General features: G+C 34.4%; 1 protein-coding gene across 1 annotated transcript in view; it reads right to left on the reverse strand.

Moving 5' to 3' along the window:
• Positions 1-16,879, reverse strand: part of EVI5_1 (ecotropic viral integration site) — a 78,199-nt gene that overhangs the window by 41,866 nt on the left and 19,454 nt on the right. The window contains exons 6-9 of the mRNA XM_035731133.2: positions 13,992-14,105; positions 11,954-12,223; positions 1,862-1,951; positions 198-295 (exon numbers count right to left, since the gene is read on the reverse strand). Of these exons, the coding sequence (XP_035588556.1) occupies positions 198-295; positions 1,862-1,951; positions 11,954-12,223; positions 13,992-14,105 (572 nt within the window). The remainder of the gene's footprint in view (positions 1-197; positions 296-1,861; positions 1,952-11,953; positions 12,224-13,991; positions 14,106-16,879) is intronic.

Below are 16,879 nucleotides of genomic sequence, written 5' to 3' on the forward strand. Positions count from 1 at the left end.
TTAAACATCAATGGCCAAAGTTACTTTTCTACACTTAGTGAATAATTATTTACGTCAAGAAACTATTCTTAAACCGTCAAGTAAAATAACCGAACGGAAAATACATAAAAATTTATGTATGGTACAAGGAAAAATATACTAGAACCTGGAAAGAAAACGTGTGAAATATAGCGATTGTTTCATCATACGGAACTTACTTTTTCATCTTTTTTGTATTCAATTTAAGCGAACAAGCATTTTCAAATATAGTATTCGAATGTTTATCCCACGCTAATGGTCCTTCATGTTGAAGGAACTGGAAAATAAAAATATATATACATAGAAAATAATTTAGTGCGATCCAAATAATTGCCTGTTACTTGAAGAAAAAAGCTTGGAAAAACAATAAACAAAACATTTGTAGAATAGATAGATTTTGAACTAGCCCCCAAATGCCCTGGTACGGCCGAGAGTGGGGAGAGTCCGCTCTCCCTCTCCAAATGCTCTCACATGGCCACGCGTATATAGCCTCTGCCAGGGAAGTCCTACTCACTGCCTTCTCGTGGCATTACTGTTGTTTACGAAAATGAGAGGACGAAAAGCGAATGTCCGGCGCTTTAACCAGATTCCAAACCAATAGTGCACATGGGCTCCAGTATCCTGCGGGAACAAATGGCGTACGAACCAATCGTTGGTCACCAGCTACCATGGGACTGCATCTCCTGACAATGCTCCACTGCCTTGTGGATCAGACCTTTAGGTTGAAGGCTCAGGGTGTGGCCCACTAAGTAAACCACCTGCTTCGGTTTGGGCACCCGGGTAGTATCACAGCCCTCACACATATCGAATGAGATTTGTGTGGTGCATATGTATTTGGTGCCACTTTGTACAAATATCTATGTGTTGAAATAAATAAATAATAAAAAAGTAGTAGAATCCAAGACGTATGTTTGGTCCTATTCGGGATTTTTTAACCAGATATACCGACCAATCCTGGAGTTGATATTCATATCAAGATATGAAACCAGCAGCTTACACTACAAGTACCAAGGTGTTATGTCTGGTACTATGTCAGTTTATTTATTTGAACACATAAATATTAGTTCAAGGGGGCACCAAATACATATACACCACACAAGTCGCTTTATTTGTGTGAGGGTTGGGATACTGTCCAGGTGCCCAAACCGAAGCAGGTGGTTTTCTTAGGGGGACATATCAGGAGCCTTCAACTTAAAGGTCTCATCCACGAGGCAGTGGAGCAACGTAAGGAGATGCACTACCATGGTAGCCGGTGACCAACGACTGGTTCATACGCCATTTGTTCACTCAGGATAGTGGAGCCCATGTGCACCATTGGTTTGGAATCACGGTTCTCCAACTTCTCTAGGTGGACTGTCCATATCCACCTACCCGGTTAAAGCGCCAGACATTCACTTTTTGTCCTCTCAATTTCGTAAACAACAGTAGTGCCGTGATGCAGTGAGTAGGCCTTCCCTGACAGTGGCTGTATACGCGTGACCATATGAAAGCATTTTGAGAAGAAAAGCTGACTCTCCCCACTCTCGGTTATATTGGGGCATTTGGGGACGAGCTCACATGAGTTATTCTAGTTCCCAGACAAACCGACGTATTCATTTATTTTATGTCGTACTTTGATCTTGTCAACTATAGGCTTATTAGCCTTGACGTTTTTCATATGAGCGTGCGTGTACATCGCTTAGCCTTAGCGGTGCTTAAAACAACTTTCAGCTACTAATTTGCTGATTTATTCGCTTTTGTATGGACACTATCTTGTACAAATAAACTGAGTCATGAAGCTGAGCAGACTAATATGTACCAGGTAAACAACGTTAATAGACGAAAAATACCGAAAAAAACTTACTGCAACCATTGACTCCATATCACATCTTAACAAATTGTCTGCAGAAAATTTCAATATTGATAAAGCCAATTTAAATATGAATTGAAGGCCCTGAAATATTTAATGTAAAAAGAAATAACGAATGATAAATAATGAGACTATAATGTTCCTAACTGAGATCTGTCAATCAAAGGACCAATTTTTTTAAGTATTATTTAAGTTAGTGTTTTCGGTGGCGAACATTGAGATAGAAATTTCGAAGTTAATTGTAAGATACTCGGTAAAGATGGTAAATTGGTTGAAACTGTATCAGTTGAGATAGCTGATATATATGTTATGTACAGCCAGGAATAGGTGGGCAGAAAGATAGAGGTGGTATTAGTCCAGTTGTCACTGAGTATTGGACTGAGCTTTATCGGTAGTTGTACATTACTTGATTAAGGTCTGTATGGTTAACATGCCCAATGGCTGAAAACGTTGAGTGAAATAGGTTATTATCAATCGCAATAGCTTAGTTCCAGCTACTCATTGTCAACCCTTAGATCCTCCTGAGTATTAAGACTATTTCGGACATCTTACTTCGCCAATATATTCTTGCCTATTGATTCACATTCGCTCAGATCACTATCATCACTGGGACTATTACTACTCTGATATTCATGTTGTTAGTTCCAACTTGTTGTGTTAGTGCAAATATGATAACTTGAATTAATGCATATTTTTGCAAGTTCTAAGTAGCTTGTAGATTCAATTATGTTTTTGTGTTAATTATTATGCATTGAATAGTTGAATTCAATAGTTGTATGGCTAATGTTCAGTTTGAGTAATATCACAGACTGAATATGACACTTTTGAGCATTTATTCACTGTAAGCTTGTATATTGTAAAAGGAAAATAATCAACTTAGATAAATTCAAGATTAAAGGGATAATAAAACTGGGAAAAAATACTTTCATTGACTGAATACTTCAGTATGTAAATTTTTGACAGATTATAAGCAATAAGATTAGCAATCAAAGTCAATCAGTCAGTCAGCTACAACGTAGGACCAGGCATATATGTGCATCGGTTCAAGTTGCCATACCTCATTAGCACAACAAGATGAACACCGAATTCATAGAAGTAGTTAATTCAGTGGTGTTAATATATAAAAGTAAATTCAATAAACATTGCTCTACATAATCGTTAATCAGCGGTGTATTTTGATAGAGAAAAATTAAACATAGATTGAAACTTCTGATTAACTGTAAGTCAGTTATATGGATAATTCATTAGTCATTATTTTGATGTACTATGGTGACTAAAGTTTAGAAAAAAATATATAGATGACCAAAATAAAACATGGCACTTGACTATCAGGGTTACTGACTGTTGTTGATCTGAGGCAAGTGAAAAAGTATAGATTACTTAAATTACTCAGTGTCGCTATATATCATATGTGGAATATGACTGCAGAAAAATGGAAGAAGTTTCTTACACCTAATTTCTTATATATTCCACGTTTCAAATTTTGTTATCATTGATTTTGATGAACTCCTTTGATGCCTGTGCTACTAAAAAGCGTGACGACATTCAATGATTGATTGTAACGATAATATGGATTTGAATACATTGAAAAGACTGTACGAAATTGTTCGAACATCATTAAGTAACTGAATGACAATAAATTGAATTAATCAATAACACATACAAAAAAGGAAATCAATCTAAATAACTCAGTTTATGCGATGGTGGAGAGTTGTAGCTCAAGTGGATGATTTTGGAGTTTTGTTCTTTGAACTGCTGGTCAGCGGCCTATGCTCCATTGGAAGTAACAAGCGTAAGTAAGTAAGTAAGTAAGTAAGTAAGTAAGTAAGTAAGTAAGTAAGTAAGTAAGTAAGTAAGTAAGTAAGTAGTAAGTAAGTAAGTAAGTAAGTAAGTAAGTAAGTAAGTAAGTAAGTAAGTAAGTAAGTAAGTAAGTAAGTAAGTAAGTAAGTAAGTAAGTAAGTAAGTAAGTAAGTAAGTAAGTAAGTGAAGTAAGTAAGTAAGTAAGTAAGTAAGTAAGTAAGTAAGTAAGTAAGTAAGTAAGTAAGTAAGTAAGTAAGTAAGTAAGTAAGTGAGTAAGTAAGTAAGTAAGTAAGTGAGTAGTAAGTAAGTAAGTGTAAGTAAGAGTAGTAAGTGAGTGAAGTAAGTAAGTAAGTAAGTGAAGTGAAGTAAGTGAAGTAAGTAAGTAAGTAAGTAAGTGAAGTGAGTAAAGTAGTAAGTAAGTAAGTAGTGAGTAAGTAAGTAGAGAGTAAGTAAGTAAGTAAGTAAGTAAGTAAGTAAGTAAGTGTAAGTAGTAAGTAAAGTAAGTAAGTAAAGTAAGTGGTGAGTAAGTAAGTAAGTAAAGTAAGTGAAGTAGTGGTGTAAGTGAGTGAGTGAAGTAAGTGAGTAAGAGTAAGTGAGTAAGTAAGTAAGTGGTAGAGTAAGTGTAAGTGAAGTAAGTGAAGTGGTAAGTAGTAAGTGAGTAGTGAGTAAGTGAGTAAGTAGAGTGAGGTGGGTGAGTGAGTGGTGAGTGAGTGAGTGAGTGAGTGAGTAGTGAGTGAGTGAGTGAGTAAGTAAGTGAGTGAAGTGAGTGAGTGAGTAGGTGAGTGAGTAAGTGAGTGAGTGAGTGAGTGAGTGAGTGGTGAGTAGTAGTGAGTAAGTAAGTAAGTAAGTGAGTAAGTGAAGTGAGTAAGTAAGTAAGTAGTAGTAAGTAAGTAAGTAAGTAGTAGTAAGTAGTGGTAGAGTAAGTAAGTAAGTGAGTAAGTAAGTGAAGTAAGTAAGTAAGTAAAGTGGGTGTAAGTAAGTAAGTAAGTAAGTGAAGTGAGAGTGAGTAGTAAGTGAGTGAGGTGAGTGAGTGAGTGAAGTGAAGTGAGTAAGTGAGTGAGTAGAGTAAGTGAAGTAAGTAAGTGAGTGAAAGTGAAGTGAGTAGAGTAAGTGAAGTAAGTAGGTAAGTGAGGTGAGTGAGTAAGTAAGTAGTAGTGAGTGAGGTAAGTGAGTGAGTAAGTAGTAAGTGAGTAGAGTAAGTAAGTGAGTGAGTGAGTAGAGTGGTGAGTAAGTGAGTGAGTGAAGTGAGTGGTGAGTGAGTAGTGGTAAGTAAGTAGTGAGTGAGTAAGTAGTAAGTAAGTAGGTGGTAGGTAAGTAGTAAGTAAGTAAGAAGTAAGTAAGTAGTAAGTAAGTAAGTAAGTAGTGAGTAGTGTAAGTGAGTGTAGTGAGTAGTAAGTAAGTGAGTAAGTGTAAGTAAGTAAGTAAGTAGTAAGTAAGTGAGTAAGTGTAAGTAAGTAAGTAAGTGAGTGTAAGAGTGAGTGGGTAAGTGAGTGAGTGGAAGGTAAGTAAGTGAGTGAAGTGAGTGAAGTGAAGTAAGTGGTGAGTAAGAGTAAGTGTAAGTGAAAGTAAGTGAAGTAAGTAAGTGATAAGGTAAGTAAGTGAAGTAAGTGAAGTAAGTAAGTAAGTAAAGTAAGTAAGTAAGTAAGTAAGTAAGTAAGAAGTAAGTAAGTAAGTAAGTAAGTAAGTAAGTAAGTAAGTAAGTTCTTTGGACTGAATGGTTTGGTAATGAAGCTTTCATTGTTCTTCTGAAGCTTGTGTTGATGATGCCGTTCAGACGAATGATGAAAGCTTCATCACCAAACCATCCAGCGCTCAGAGAACAAAACTTCATCAAAATTCAGTTTATTAATCATATGATATTTAAGGGTATACGGAATAACATAGTGTTATATAGGAGGTGGTCAGTGTATGATATGATGTCGTGTTATGAAAGAAGGTTGCAAAGGGCTGGCTTCTGTTGGACCTTCACAACTCCTTGGTTGGGGTCCGAGAGATGGTGCAACACAGTGGCTAGAAACGTTATCAGATATAGCTCAGAATATGAATCAGTGGCGATCCTGCTGTAACCTTCTTTTACTTCCTTCATAAAAAAAGTGGTTGTAACTTCCTTAACTGAAAGAATTCCTTCTGGTTGTACCTTTCCGTTCCCCCTCCTATTATTACTATACTACCGTACGTTAATCTGTGGTTGTTATTGTTCTCTTTTTCTCTTTTCTTCTCTCCTATACACACCTTACATTCTTTTTCTCTTCCCATTCTCATTACTGTTGTGTGGCGCATATATATCTGGTGCCCCTTGTACTAATATTTATGTGTTCAAATAAATAAAAAAAATAGTGTTATATAGTGTTTTTCATCAAATGAATCGTGTAATTAACGATGAAAAAGAATTTAATTCAATGCTCCTCTTTTTATGCAGAAAATCTGAATACAAATTTTAAAGTTATAGAAACACTAATTATAAATGGATGGAGAGTGTTGATGGGCAGCCTATGCTCCTCCACGAGGAGTAATAGGCATAAGTAAGTAATTATAAATACTATGAGTATTGCATAGATTATATTAAAAGGTATAATGACTATCTTTACATTGAAATATTCTACTGAATAAAACAAGAATTAAGTAAGTACACGTGAATCTTAACTAAAAAAATGATGTTGTGAAAGATTGTTAAAGTAACAACACCTTATAATAGAGAATAAACATTATAACAAAAAAGGGAACTATTTACATGAAACATCTATGAAATAAACAGTAAAGAAATTTTGACATTAAACTATTATAATTAGTTTAGTTTCTCAAACTTCCGCAATTGATCATGTGAATTTATCACAGATCTAGTTAAACTATAAACAAAACAGAAAAAAAAGCAACAACATACGACCAGTTTGGATTGTTGTTACTATAAAATGAAACAGTTCATACATAAAATACATCAGAATTTTTAAGAGAAGAATAATCTACTTTAGTGGAGAGAGAGAGAAAAAAAAACACGGTAACGTTGTTGGTACTATATCATAACACTGATCATAGTGACTTTTAAACCATTTTCTAAACTTCTACTATCAATCAACAATGTTTGAAAACCGAATGAAATCAGAAAGTGAGAATAAGATTAATGCTGTTTTTCTGTATTAATTTCAGTGTAGATATCAAGGCATAAAATTCAACAATCTTAAAAACTTTAATTTTAATAGTTGAGAACATGGGTCAATTGAAGTTAGACCACCATGGAAAACCTGGAAGTACTGGACAGCCGTTTCGTCCTAGTGTGGGACTCCTCAGCAATGAGCATCCTCCATCCCACCCCGCGAGATTCGAACCCAGGACCTATCAGTCCTACAGTAGGACGAAACGGCTATCCAGTGCTTCCACGTTTTCCATGGTGGTCTAACTTCAATTGACCCATGTTCTCAACTATTAAAATTAGAAATTGTTCCAACTAACTTAAAATATTATAACACACCTCTCGATACACTAAAAGTATAAAAAGACTACTTCAATGGATAAATAACTATAGGTCAAGAATGTGGTATGAAACATGAAGATATAGATGGCACAGATAATGATCAATAGACCGATAGGACATATGTTAAGAATAGATTATTTGAAGTCAATTTATTAAGTACAATGTTAACAATTCAATTATTGTGTCGATCTAAGCTACACAACCATTGAGAACATAGAAGTTATGGACGGCCGTTTCATCCCAACATGAGACTCCTCATCAGTCCGCGTCCACGGTCTCGCACGTAGGAGTTTGGCACCTGTGACATAAATTATGTATATGTATACCTTAAGAGTTCATTGAAGTTTTCTATTTATATCGTACTTACTTACAACTTTTAACCCTCGTGAACGAACATAAGCCGCCCATCAGCATTCTCCATCTAACTCTGTCCTGGAAAATCCTTTCCAGTTGCTATCCATCCTTTTCATGTTGGCTTCCAATTCCCGACGCAGTGTGTTCTTCGACCTTCTTCTTTCCCGTTTCCCTTCAGGATTCCAAGTTAGCGCTTGCTTCGTGATGCAGTTTGGTGATTTATGTAATGTATGTTGTATCCACCAACTCCATTGTGTTTTCCTAATTCTCTATTCAGTCGGAAGCTGGTTTGTTATCTCCCACAGTAGACTGTTACTGATGTTATCCGGACAACGGATCTAGTAAATTTTGCGTAGACACCTGCTTATAAATATTCTTACTTTTTTGATGGTGGTTTTGGTAGTTCTTCAAGTTTCAACTCCGTACGGTAGAACTGTTTTGACGTTCGTATTGAACATTCTGATATTGGCTGACATTTATTTTGAGTTCCAAATGTTCTTCAATTGTAGGGATGTTGAACCTTCTTTGCTAATCCTTACCTTTACGTCTGCACCAAATCCTCCTTGTTCATCGATGATGCTAATTGACTAAAAGTTGGATGATTCTCATATTAAACCACCTCTAGTGTTGTAAATATCTCAGTTGACATTTAAAAAAAAATGAAATCAGATTTGTACCGAGACTATCTTGTCTACAATGTCAGTATTTAAGATTCTCTCCAGCTTATCACAATCATCCGTCATACACATATCGTACATAAATCGTTCATATTATGAGGACCTATTAATACTCTATTCTAACCAATAACCTACTTATAACCAAAGTAAGTAAACCAAAGGATCTGCTATCAGGATATTTATAGTAATTTTAATCGATTACCACCTATCATCATTAGATTACGCTTTCTTAACTATTCAAAGAAGGAAGAAAAAAAAGACCAAGATTGACTGTCATCAATTAGAATTACAAAACTATTTATAACCCAAGATATCATTAAAGTTTTTAATTATTGCATGGAATTTTAATAGAGCAAAATGGTTCAGTCAATTATCTAACTATTTTGGTTAATTACAACATACAAGTCAATCAATCAGAAGTTAGTGAGTTATTAATAATTCTTGGCGTAAAGATTAAGTAATTAGTATTATATTTATAATATAGTATAATATTAATAATATTTCTTCCATTATTGAATGATAGACTTGTTATTAAGAAAAGAAACATTAAAAAATGAAAGAAAAAACAACACAAAGAGTTGACTACTAATTGATGAACATCGGATTCATAGAAGCAGTTACTTCAATGGTAGTAATATATAAAAGATTGCATATAAGGATATAGTACAGGAAGAAAGAAGGAAAGATATAAAGCTATTTTAATCTCATATTTTAAGGGAAGACAGAGAGTGTATACACCTCATCCATGTCACTCAGAGTCTAACCTCACTATTACTTACCCGATGATCCCTTCCCTATAAAATCGGTAAGGATAAGATATAAAGCTGAACCTATGGCTATTACATCAATTTGCCTATAATAAGTGTTATGAAAGAGGCATCACATTGTTGTAAGTACCAGGAAATTTTTTCAACAGTGTCGCTGAACCGAATGAAAGACGCAGTAGACACTACGGATCATTGTCGAGCAATCAGTTGAATGGAACTCGTCACCATATATTAACTTGATTGACTATATTATAGGCGGCCTGCTTGAGCATCTGGGCTACCTGCTCCTGTCATCTAGATATTTCAACAAGTTATCTATTTTTGTTTGTTTTAATATATTATTATGTCTATTAACCGCATAACCTATCCTGGTGTATTTCTGAAAAGTGTACAACCTTTCGTTGTTAAAGTTACAAAAAGCCCATTAAGAGATAATGTGGTCGCTGGCAATATGCAGAGAAAAGAATATGCATTATTCAGATGTTCATTTACTGGACTGCTAACATCTAACTAGCGATCACTCAATATTTATCGTCAGGATCGACCAAGAAGTAAGAAACGGAAACTTGTTGAAATACTTTGTGCTGAGAATTATATATTGTACCAAAAATATAATGTTGAATAAAGCTTATAATAATAATAAAAATAATAATAATAATAATGAGAAGGCATTTGACAGTGTGGATAGAACATTATGGAAACTTTTTCGACACTATGGAGTTCCTGAGAAGACTGTCAACATTATCCGGAAAAGGGAAGATAATATATTCTTTTGAAGTGAATCCCGTGTATCTTTAAAAATACTGTTGATATTTTATATTACTATATATTACTATATGTGTCGCTCAATTTCATGGATTAGTTGAAGTTAGACATTAACAGCGTTGGATACCGGCTCAGTGGTCTAGTGGTTAAGTGCTCGCGCGCGCGAGACCAGTAGGTCCTAGGTTCAAATCCCACGAGACGGGGTCATGGGTGCGCACTGCTGAGGAGTCCCACAATAGGACGAGACGGCCGTCCAGTGCTTCCAGGTTTCCCAAGGTGGTCTAGCTTCAATTGACTCATGATCTCAACAACTGAAATTATTATATATCTTTGAATAACCTTGCATTAACTTTTCCTTTAAAAATTCTTAAACATTTGTTACTATAATGCACTAACAGAGTCTAGCTCATATCTGAAGGTGAATATTTCCGTTAGATCGACGGGGTTGATATGGGTAGTCCGTTAGGACCGTTATTAGCACGTGTTGAAAACTTTATTGAAGACCTAATCGAAAACATGTCTCTTTATAAGACATGTAGGATGATGTCTCAGCTATCTGCGGAAGAAAAGAGGATATGAATTATTCATTGAATAAACTTAAAGCTTTTCAAATCCACATAAGTCTTTAATGTGAAGAGGAGAAAAAAGACCAGTTTCCTTTCATAGACATACTTACAAGTAGAAAAGATGGTTCAGTCAAACGACCCATTTTTAGAAAGCCAACTTGGACAGGTAAGTACCCTAGTTATAATAGTTATTGCTCAATTCATTACAAACGGGCCTTGATAAGGGGACTATTTAACAGAATTTATCGTATTTGCAAAAATGACACTACTGATAAGGAAGTAATGTTGTTTTTCATGAGACCACATTGTTCGGAATGTATTGCGCTAATATATCACATAGTTTTGATAATCTTTGTTTTAATCTAATTTTATCACCAAAAGAGTTACTGTTATTACGCCATTTCAACACGCAACATTCTATTCGTAAATAGTCAGTCTATTTCATGAACCTAACACGGACACAATAAATACAAAGATAATTACATGTTTATAAAAACAATATTATGTAATAGGGCACATAAATACATAGCTAACTTTAAGTTACATTCTAATGATGAATAGTTGTAACTGATATAAGGTAATACAATTTTACAATGAGTGAAATTCTACACTCATATAATTTAGTAAGTCAACAACAGAGTACATACATATACACACATTTTACAAACAAATCGAAAATAATACTGATAACTTGGAATAAAACAGTAAAAGATATTCAGATCTAGTTCACTCAGAAATAAACCTAGAGTTCGTATAGGATAAGTATAATGTATTGAAGGCATTCATTAAGAAGCTTAGTACCTGACCTTTGGGCTAGTTGATGCCCTTTAATAAGATGTATCAGTAACATCCAGAAAACTGATTTACCCTATGAGATTTAAACTCGAATCAACCAGTATCATAGTCAGAAATATCACGACTGAGCTGCTTGGGTCGCGACTGTCCACTTGTAGGAAAGATCATAGAGCAGTAATCAATGTAACATTAGTCTAATTTTTCGAACTGGTCAAATTCTATCGGTCAGGTTACACTGAAGCCATTGCTGTACGTAATTCAAAACCTAATTTAATACCTTCTCTGTGACTGCCTCCAAAATTATGTAACGTTAAACAACATGTATAAAACTCTCCAATAATTAAAATTAGTATTGCTCCATTGCACATCTACCAATAGAATTCAATCGACACTTAAAAGCAATCTTGTAGATTCAGGAAGAGGATCAAAGTCCCCGATGAACAACTGGAAGATATTCAAAAAACGCGGCCCTTTGGGGAACAACGTTTTATATGTTGGCTCGATACTTTCAAGGCCTCACCACCCACAACCGGAATCTATGGGGTAATGTAAAATGTGTTATTTCTGGTGTTGACTTTTTCTACCCCTCATTTTTGTTTTGGGAAGAAAACATCGATTCAGACGCTCCTTGTCTGACGGAAACACCAAACTGCCGTAACATCCATATACAGTCAACAGCATGACTTCTTCATATGACCTAAAGTTGTTGCGTTTGGTCTTAACATTACTGAACCGATCTGGTTGGAATGCTAGGATCTAAAGAAACAAATATTTAAGCCAGGTATAGATCGGCTGGGTTACCCAAGACTGAAAGTCAATTCGAGGTAGTAATTACGGTCGGAAATGCAAATCATGTACAATAAGAAAGTTTATTTAAGAAAATAAAAGCATACCTCAACAATATAAAAATCCATAACACGTGTAGCACATGGTATAGGTAGAATAGTAGAGAACAATGTCAAAAACCATGCTGATGCATATAAACTTGGTGCAAATGATTGTGTACGAAAATGCGTATACAATTCGGGTAAATTATCAGCAATTAATTGTTCTAACTGGTACATACAAACGCCAAGTTCCATCATAGATGGTTTATACATTTCACGAAGTCGATAATCATTCATTAATTGAACAAGTACAGCGAATGCATTAAGTTCAGGCATCTGAAGTATCGAACAAAAGAAAGTCAAACAATGAATAGTCATGTTTCTACAAACAAAATTGGAAAGTAAAATGGAAAACTATTACTAGGTTGCGTCAATCAACTACATATGATGTGGTATAAATATGTAACAGTCTAAATCGCTAAACTTTCCATCAGGACATTAAACGGAAATTGATTTGATGAAAACCGAAGAAACTAAATTACATGTATCAATGGTAATAAAATGAAACATGGAGAAGAAAGATGAAACACAATACAATCCACATTCGTGGAATTGAAACTGATTTTAAAGCCAATTGCCTAAATAATGATTATAATTTGTACTTCATGATACATTTCATAAAATTGGTCAAACAGTTCATGAGCTGAAATGATGTTATGATTTAACAACCTGAATTTGCTATTAACTTACTCTAACATTAGTCAAAAATAATGTGTAAGTTGGACAGTGACAAGGTTTATAAGTAACACATGTTCCAGACAACTTAATCAACTAAGTTTCAAGTTCTCATCAACCCGTTTATTATATATTCCTAATACCTTATGCTGCATAACAGCTTTATTATTTCGGTAATCTTATAGTCACAGATTAATATTAATATCCAGTAGATTATCTCTTTATAAAGTTCGTCACAGATGGTGTTAGTTACATAAAACCAAGTAAGATTTCCGCATCATACCTCAGATCAAAGCATATCTGATGTGAGCATAGAAACAAAGAAACCATGACAAAAAACGGAAGCTAGTTTTGGGGCCGTTATTTCCCTTAATTCAATACTAACATTTAGCTTTGACCCTGATTATTTCTATAAACCGTAAACTTTCGTTTGATGGATGATTCATTGTCAAACTCTTTTCTATTCCAAAGTAATTGTAATTTAAACATGATGTTTTTACTTCATTTTCCCACCCTAATGGTTAGTTTGGACATAATTGTGTTTTCCCGATTGTTTGTGCGTTGTGGTCTTGTTATTCAACTATTTATTCATGCATCTTTTTACATTAATTCGAATCAGGGATCAATCAAGTAGTGTTCCAGTTGACTCGTCTAGTATGGTGTTCAATTATATATTAGGCAATAAGTCTGTTTACTTTCGATAATGTAATAAGAAGACGAAGATTATCAGAACTATGTGATGATATATTAGCGCAATACATTTCGAACAATCTAATCACACATATACTTGTTAAGAACATTTATATATAAAAATAAAAGGTCAACTAGACTGGAAATGGGGTAAGAGGAGACAAGGATAATAATAATAAGAGTGATAATAATGATGTGGAAACAATTTGAAACCTAATCACTTTGGATAATAAGCCAAGATCACTAGGGTAGGTTTAAGGTGAGAACAAACTGTTTTTGAATACACAAAGGGAGTTTGAATTTTTGTATTATCAAAGAAAGAACAAGGTGCATGCTTCATCCAAAACCTAAAAGACATGAAAACGATTGTGTCACATTCCACTGTGTTTACCAATTTAAATGTGTGTGTGGTCACACATACATAGGGAGGAGCAATCGTGATCTGATAATCTTCGTCTTCTTATTACATTGTCGAAATTTATCAAAGAGACTAATTACTTTAAATTTCTGTTTGTTTAGTTGAAAGTCAGGGACAAACAATGAATCAGTTTTTATTCTCCTACGTCAAACCATCTAATGAATGGATAGTCAGTTATAAATAACATTAACCTCAAAATAATAAACAAAACTAAACTGGTAAGATAATTGTTATTAAACATATAATAACTATTTATTTTACCTGCATTAATAATAATCCAACAATAAATGCGGAGCCTTGACAATAGCCCACTTCTGGGTCATGAATTGAATACGCTTTGATTACACGGAATAAGCTTTCTTGACCACAACCGTTCTGTGAAAAATATATATGTATGCAAAAAGAAATATAATTGTGAACAGAGACACAGGGAAACCATGACAAACAATGGAAGCTATTTTAGGGAAAGTTATTCCACTTAATTCAAAGCTTGTAAAATATTAACATTTAGGTTTATTCCTGGTTATTTCTATATATAAAGAATAGCATTCGAATAACATAATTAGCACATGATAGATAAATCAGCCTACCACACAGGACTTAAATCTGAAAGTGTATATTCACCTGTTGAAATTATTGAATTTCCAATAAAGGACTTAATTAGTGACTATCCTGTTGATTTGAAGTTTAACATTTTAGCGCCGAATCTCCACACAAGAGTTATTCTTTATATTTATCGCTATAAAAGACGATATTTCCTTATTGATCACTACCTCTTATGTGTTAGACTTTTGCTCTATCTGCAAGGCCATTGTGTCTGTACTTGTACAAATATGTTAATTCCTTAAGTATGTCGTTTTACGTTCCAACTAAATAAACTTTCCTTAAAAGATTATATTTCGGAGTGGAAAAAGTTAGAAGGAGAGAAACCGTTGTATCCAGGTATCGAAGTGATACCAAGAGTTCTATCAGTCAGTCAGTAACAACGTGGAACTTCGTACGTACGTACATCAGTTCGAGTTGCCACACCACATTAGCATACATATACAATTGTCCATTCAAATCCCATAGTGGTAGAGGTAGTAAGAGTATAAGCAGTAATCGGAAACACTAGAGTTTGAAGATGTTATTCAAGGAATATAATCCAGTGAAATAAATTTGAAAAGAGAAAAAAGAAAGGGACATGAAGAATTTAGAAGATTAGAGTTTGTGAGAACACAAAGAGTGGATGCACCTGAGCCATTGCAAATAATTTTGAGCCATGTCATTCAAGGTCTCTAACTATCGGTTGCTATCGTCTCGCGGATCCTAACCAGGTAGTCTACACCTACCAACAAGGCTCAGTCCACTTGTCAGTGACTTGATGGATTTGTGCCATGTTTTAGCCTGGCCGCCCCTAACTTTTTTTCAACCTACTCCCAAGAGTTCTATACTGACCAATAACTATCTACCAAGTTGAATCACAGTTTTAAGCGGATACTTTGGGAAATGTAAGATAAAATCTTGGCGTCGCTGTGATATTTTCAGCTTATTGACTTATTGATCCCACTGAAAATTTAGGATACCTTATTAGCAATACAATTAGAATTTTAGGTGATTGAATCTAACGAACAATTAATTTATAATGAAAAAAGTAGCGATGACCAGCCAATAACGAAATCAATCAGGATTTTTAGGTTGTTGAGGATTAAAATCATTTTACCTAAAGGATCATACTCACTGAACAACTGCCTCATCTTCTTATTGAGACAGCCCAGTGGCACATTCAAATGATCCTCCTCCAAGGATCAAATTTATAGTGTTTAAGTCTCTCTCACTAAAAGACCAACGAATTATATTTGCAAATTCACTTCACTTATGATACACAATTCAAACTCACCAGTTACGTTTTCTTACTAGAAAACATCATGTATTTACCTCGAAATCATTAAAGACTATTTCATAATTATTTAAAATAGTACAACCAATCGAAACTACAACGAAACGATTATCCATAGTACATTGTTAATAATTGAAGAGGTGAATATAATCCAATGTCAACACATAATTATTGATAAATATCAATAAAATTCAATATTGACACGACAAAATCTTTAATTAATTATGAAGAAATTGTAATAGTTAACTTTTTAATGATAATATTATCATTTATAAAGACAATGGAGGTTTGATGATTAGAAACGATGAAACAGTTGCTGATCAGTAATTTAAAGCCTTAAAACAGAATTCCAGTCAGTCAGTCAGTTAGTCAGCTACAACGTAGGACCAGGCATAGAATTATTCGAAAATATATAGAAATGGAGTGTATGCATGAATGTATTGTTAGCAAAAAATGTCTTAACAATAAACAAATAAGCTATGATTAGGATTCTATAGAATGGATGTCAGCAAGAAAACAACGAAAATAAGATATTGCCAATGGTTAGACAAACGGAGGTAGAAACAGAAAAATGAAAAGTTGAAAGGAGTATGCACATAAATGAACAGAAAAGAATTCAATGAATGTGGGGAAAAAATGTAATATATCATCAATTGTTTTCAGTTGACAGGTTTTAACTTTGTTCTTTTTTTATTCAGTCAGTCAGTCATCTTCAACGTAGGACCAGGCACATATATGCATCGGTCCAAGTTGTCACACCTCATTAGCACAACAAGATGAACACCGAATTCATAGAAGTACTTACTTCAATCGTAGTAGTTTATAAAAGACAGATTGTGTATAATGCAGGAAGAAAGAATTTGTTGGTAGAAAGAAAGGTAGAAAGTAACTTTAATCTCACGGTTTAAGGGAAGACAAAGAATGGTGCTACGCTTTGGTTTAGTACACTGATACTAGTTATTTTAGAAGGAGAATTAAGCGATCGAATATGAATTTAGACTAAACTGTATTCCGATTTGTATGGTCATTCGTACTGCAATGAAAATTTAGACAGCCTATGTGGCAGACATGTACACACTGTAAGAAGCCGCGAATTATAATTTTATTTGTCTAAATCGTCACATTTTATGTGAAAACAGTGAGGATGTACTTCAATAAGAGGAAAAGCAGTAAAGAGGTGGCTTAATAGCTAAAGGATTGAAATTCGGAACACAACGCCTCAGGTTCGAGGCCCGCTTCGCCTACCTTGAATCGGGTAACTGGATAGTGT

Source organism: Schistosoma haematobium, chromosome ZW (assembly GCF_000699445.3).
Source record: "Schistosoma haematobium chromosome ZW, whole genome shotgun sequence".
Lineage (NCBI taxonomy): Eukaryota > Metazoa > Platyhelminthes > Trematoda > Strigeidida > Schistosomatidae > Schistosoma > Schistosoma haematobium.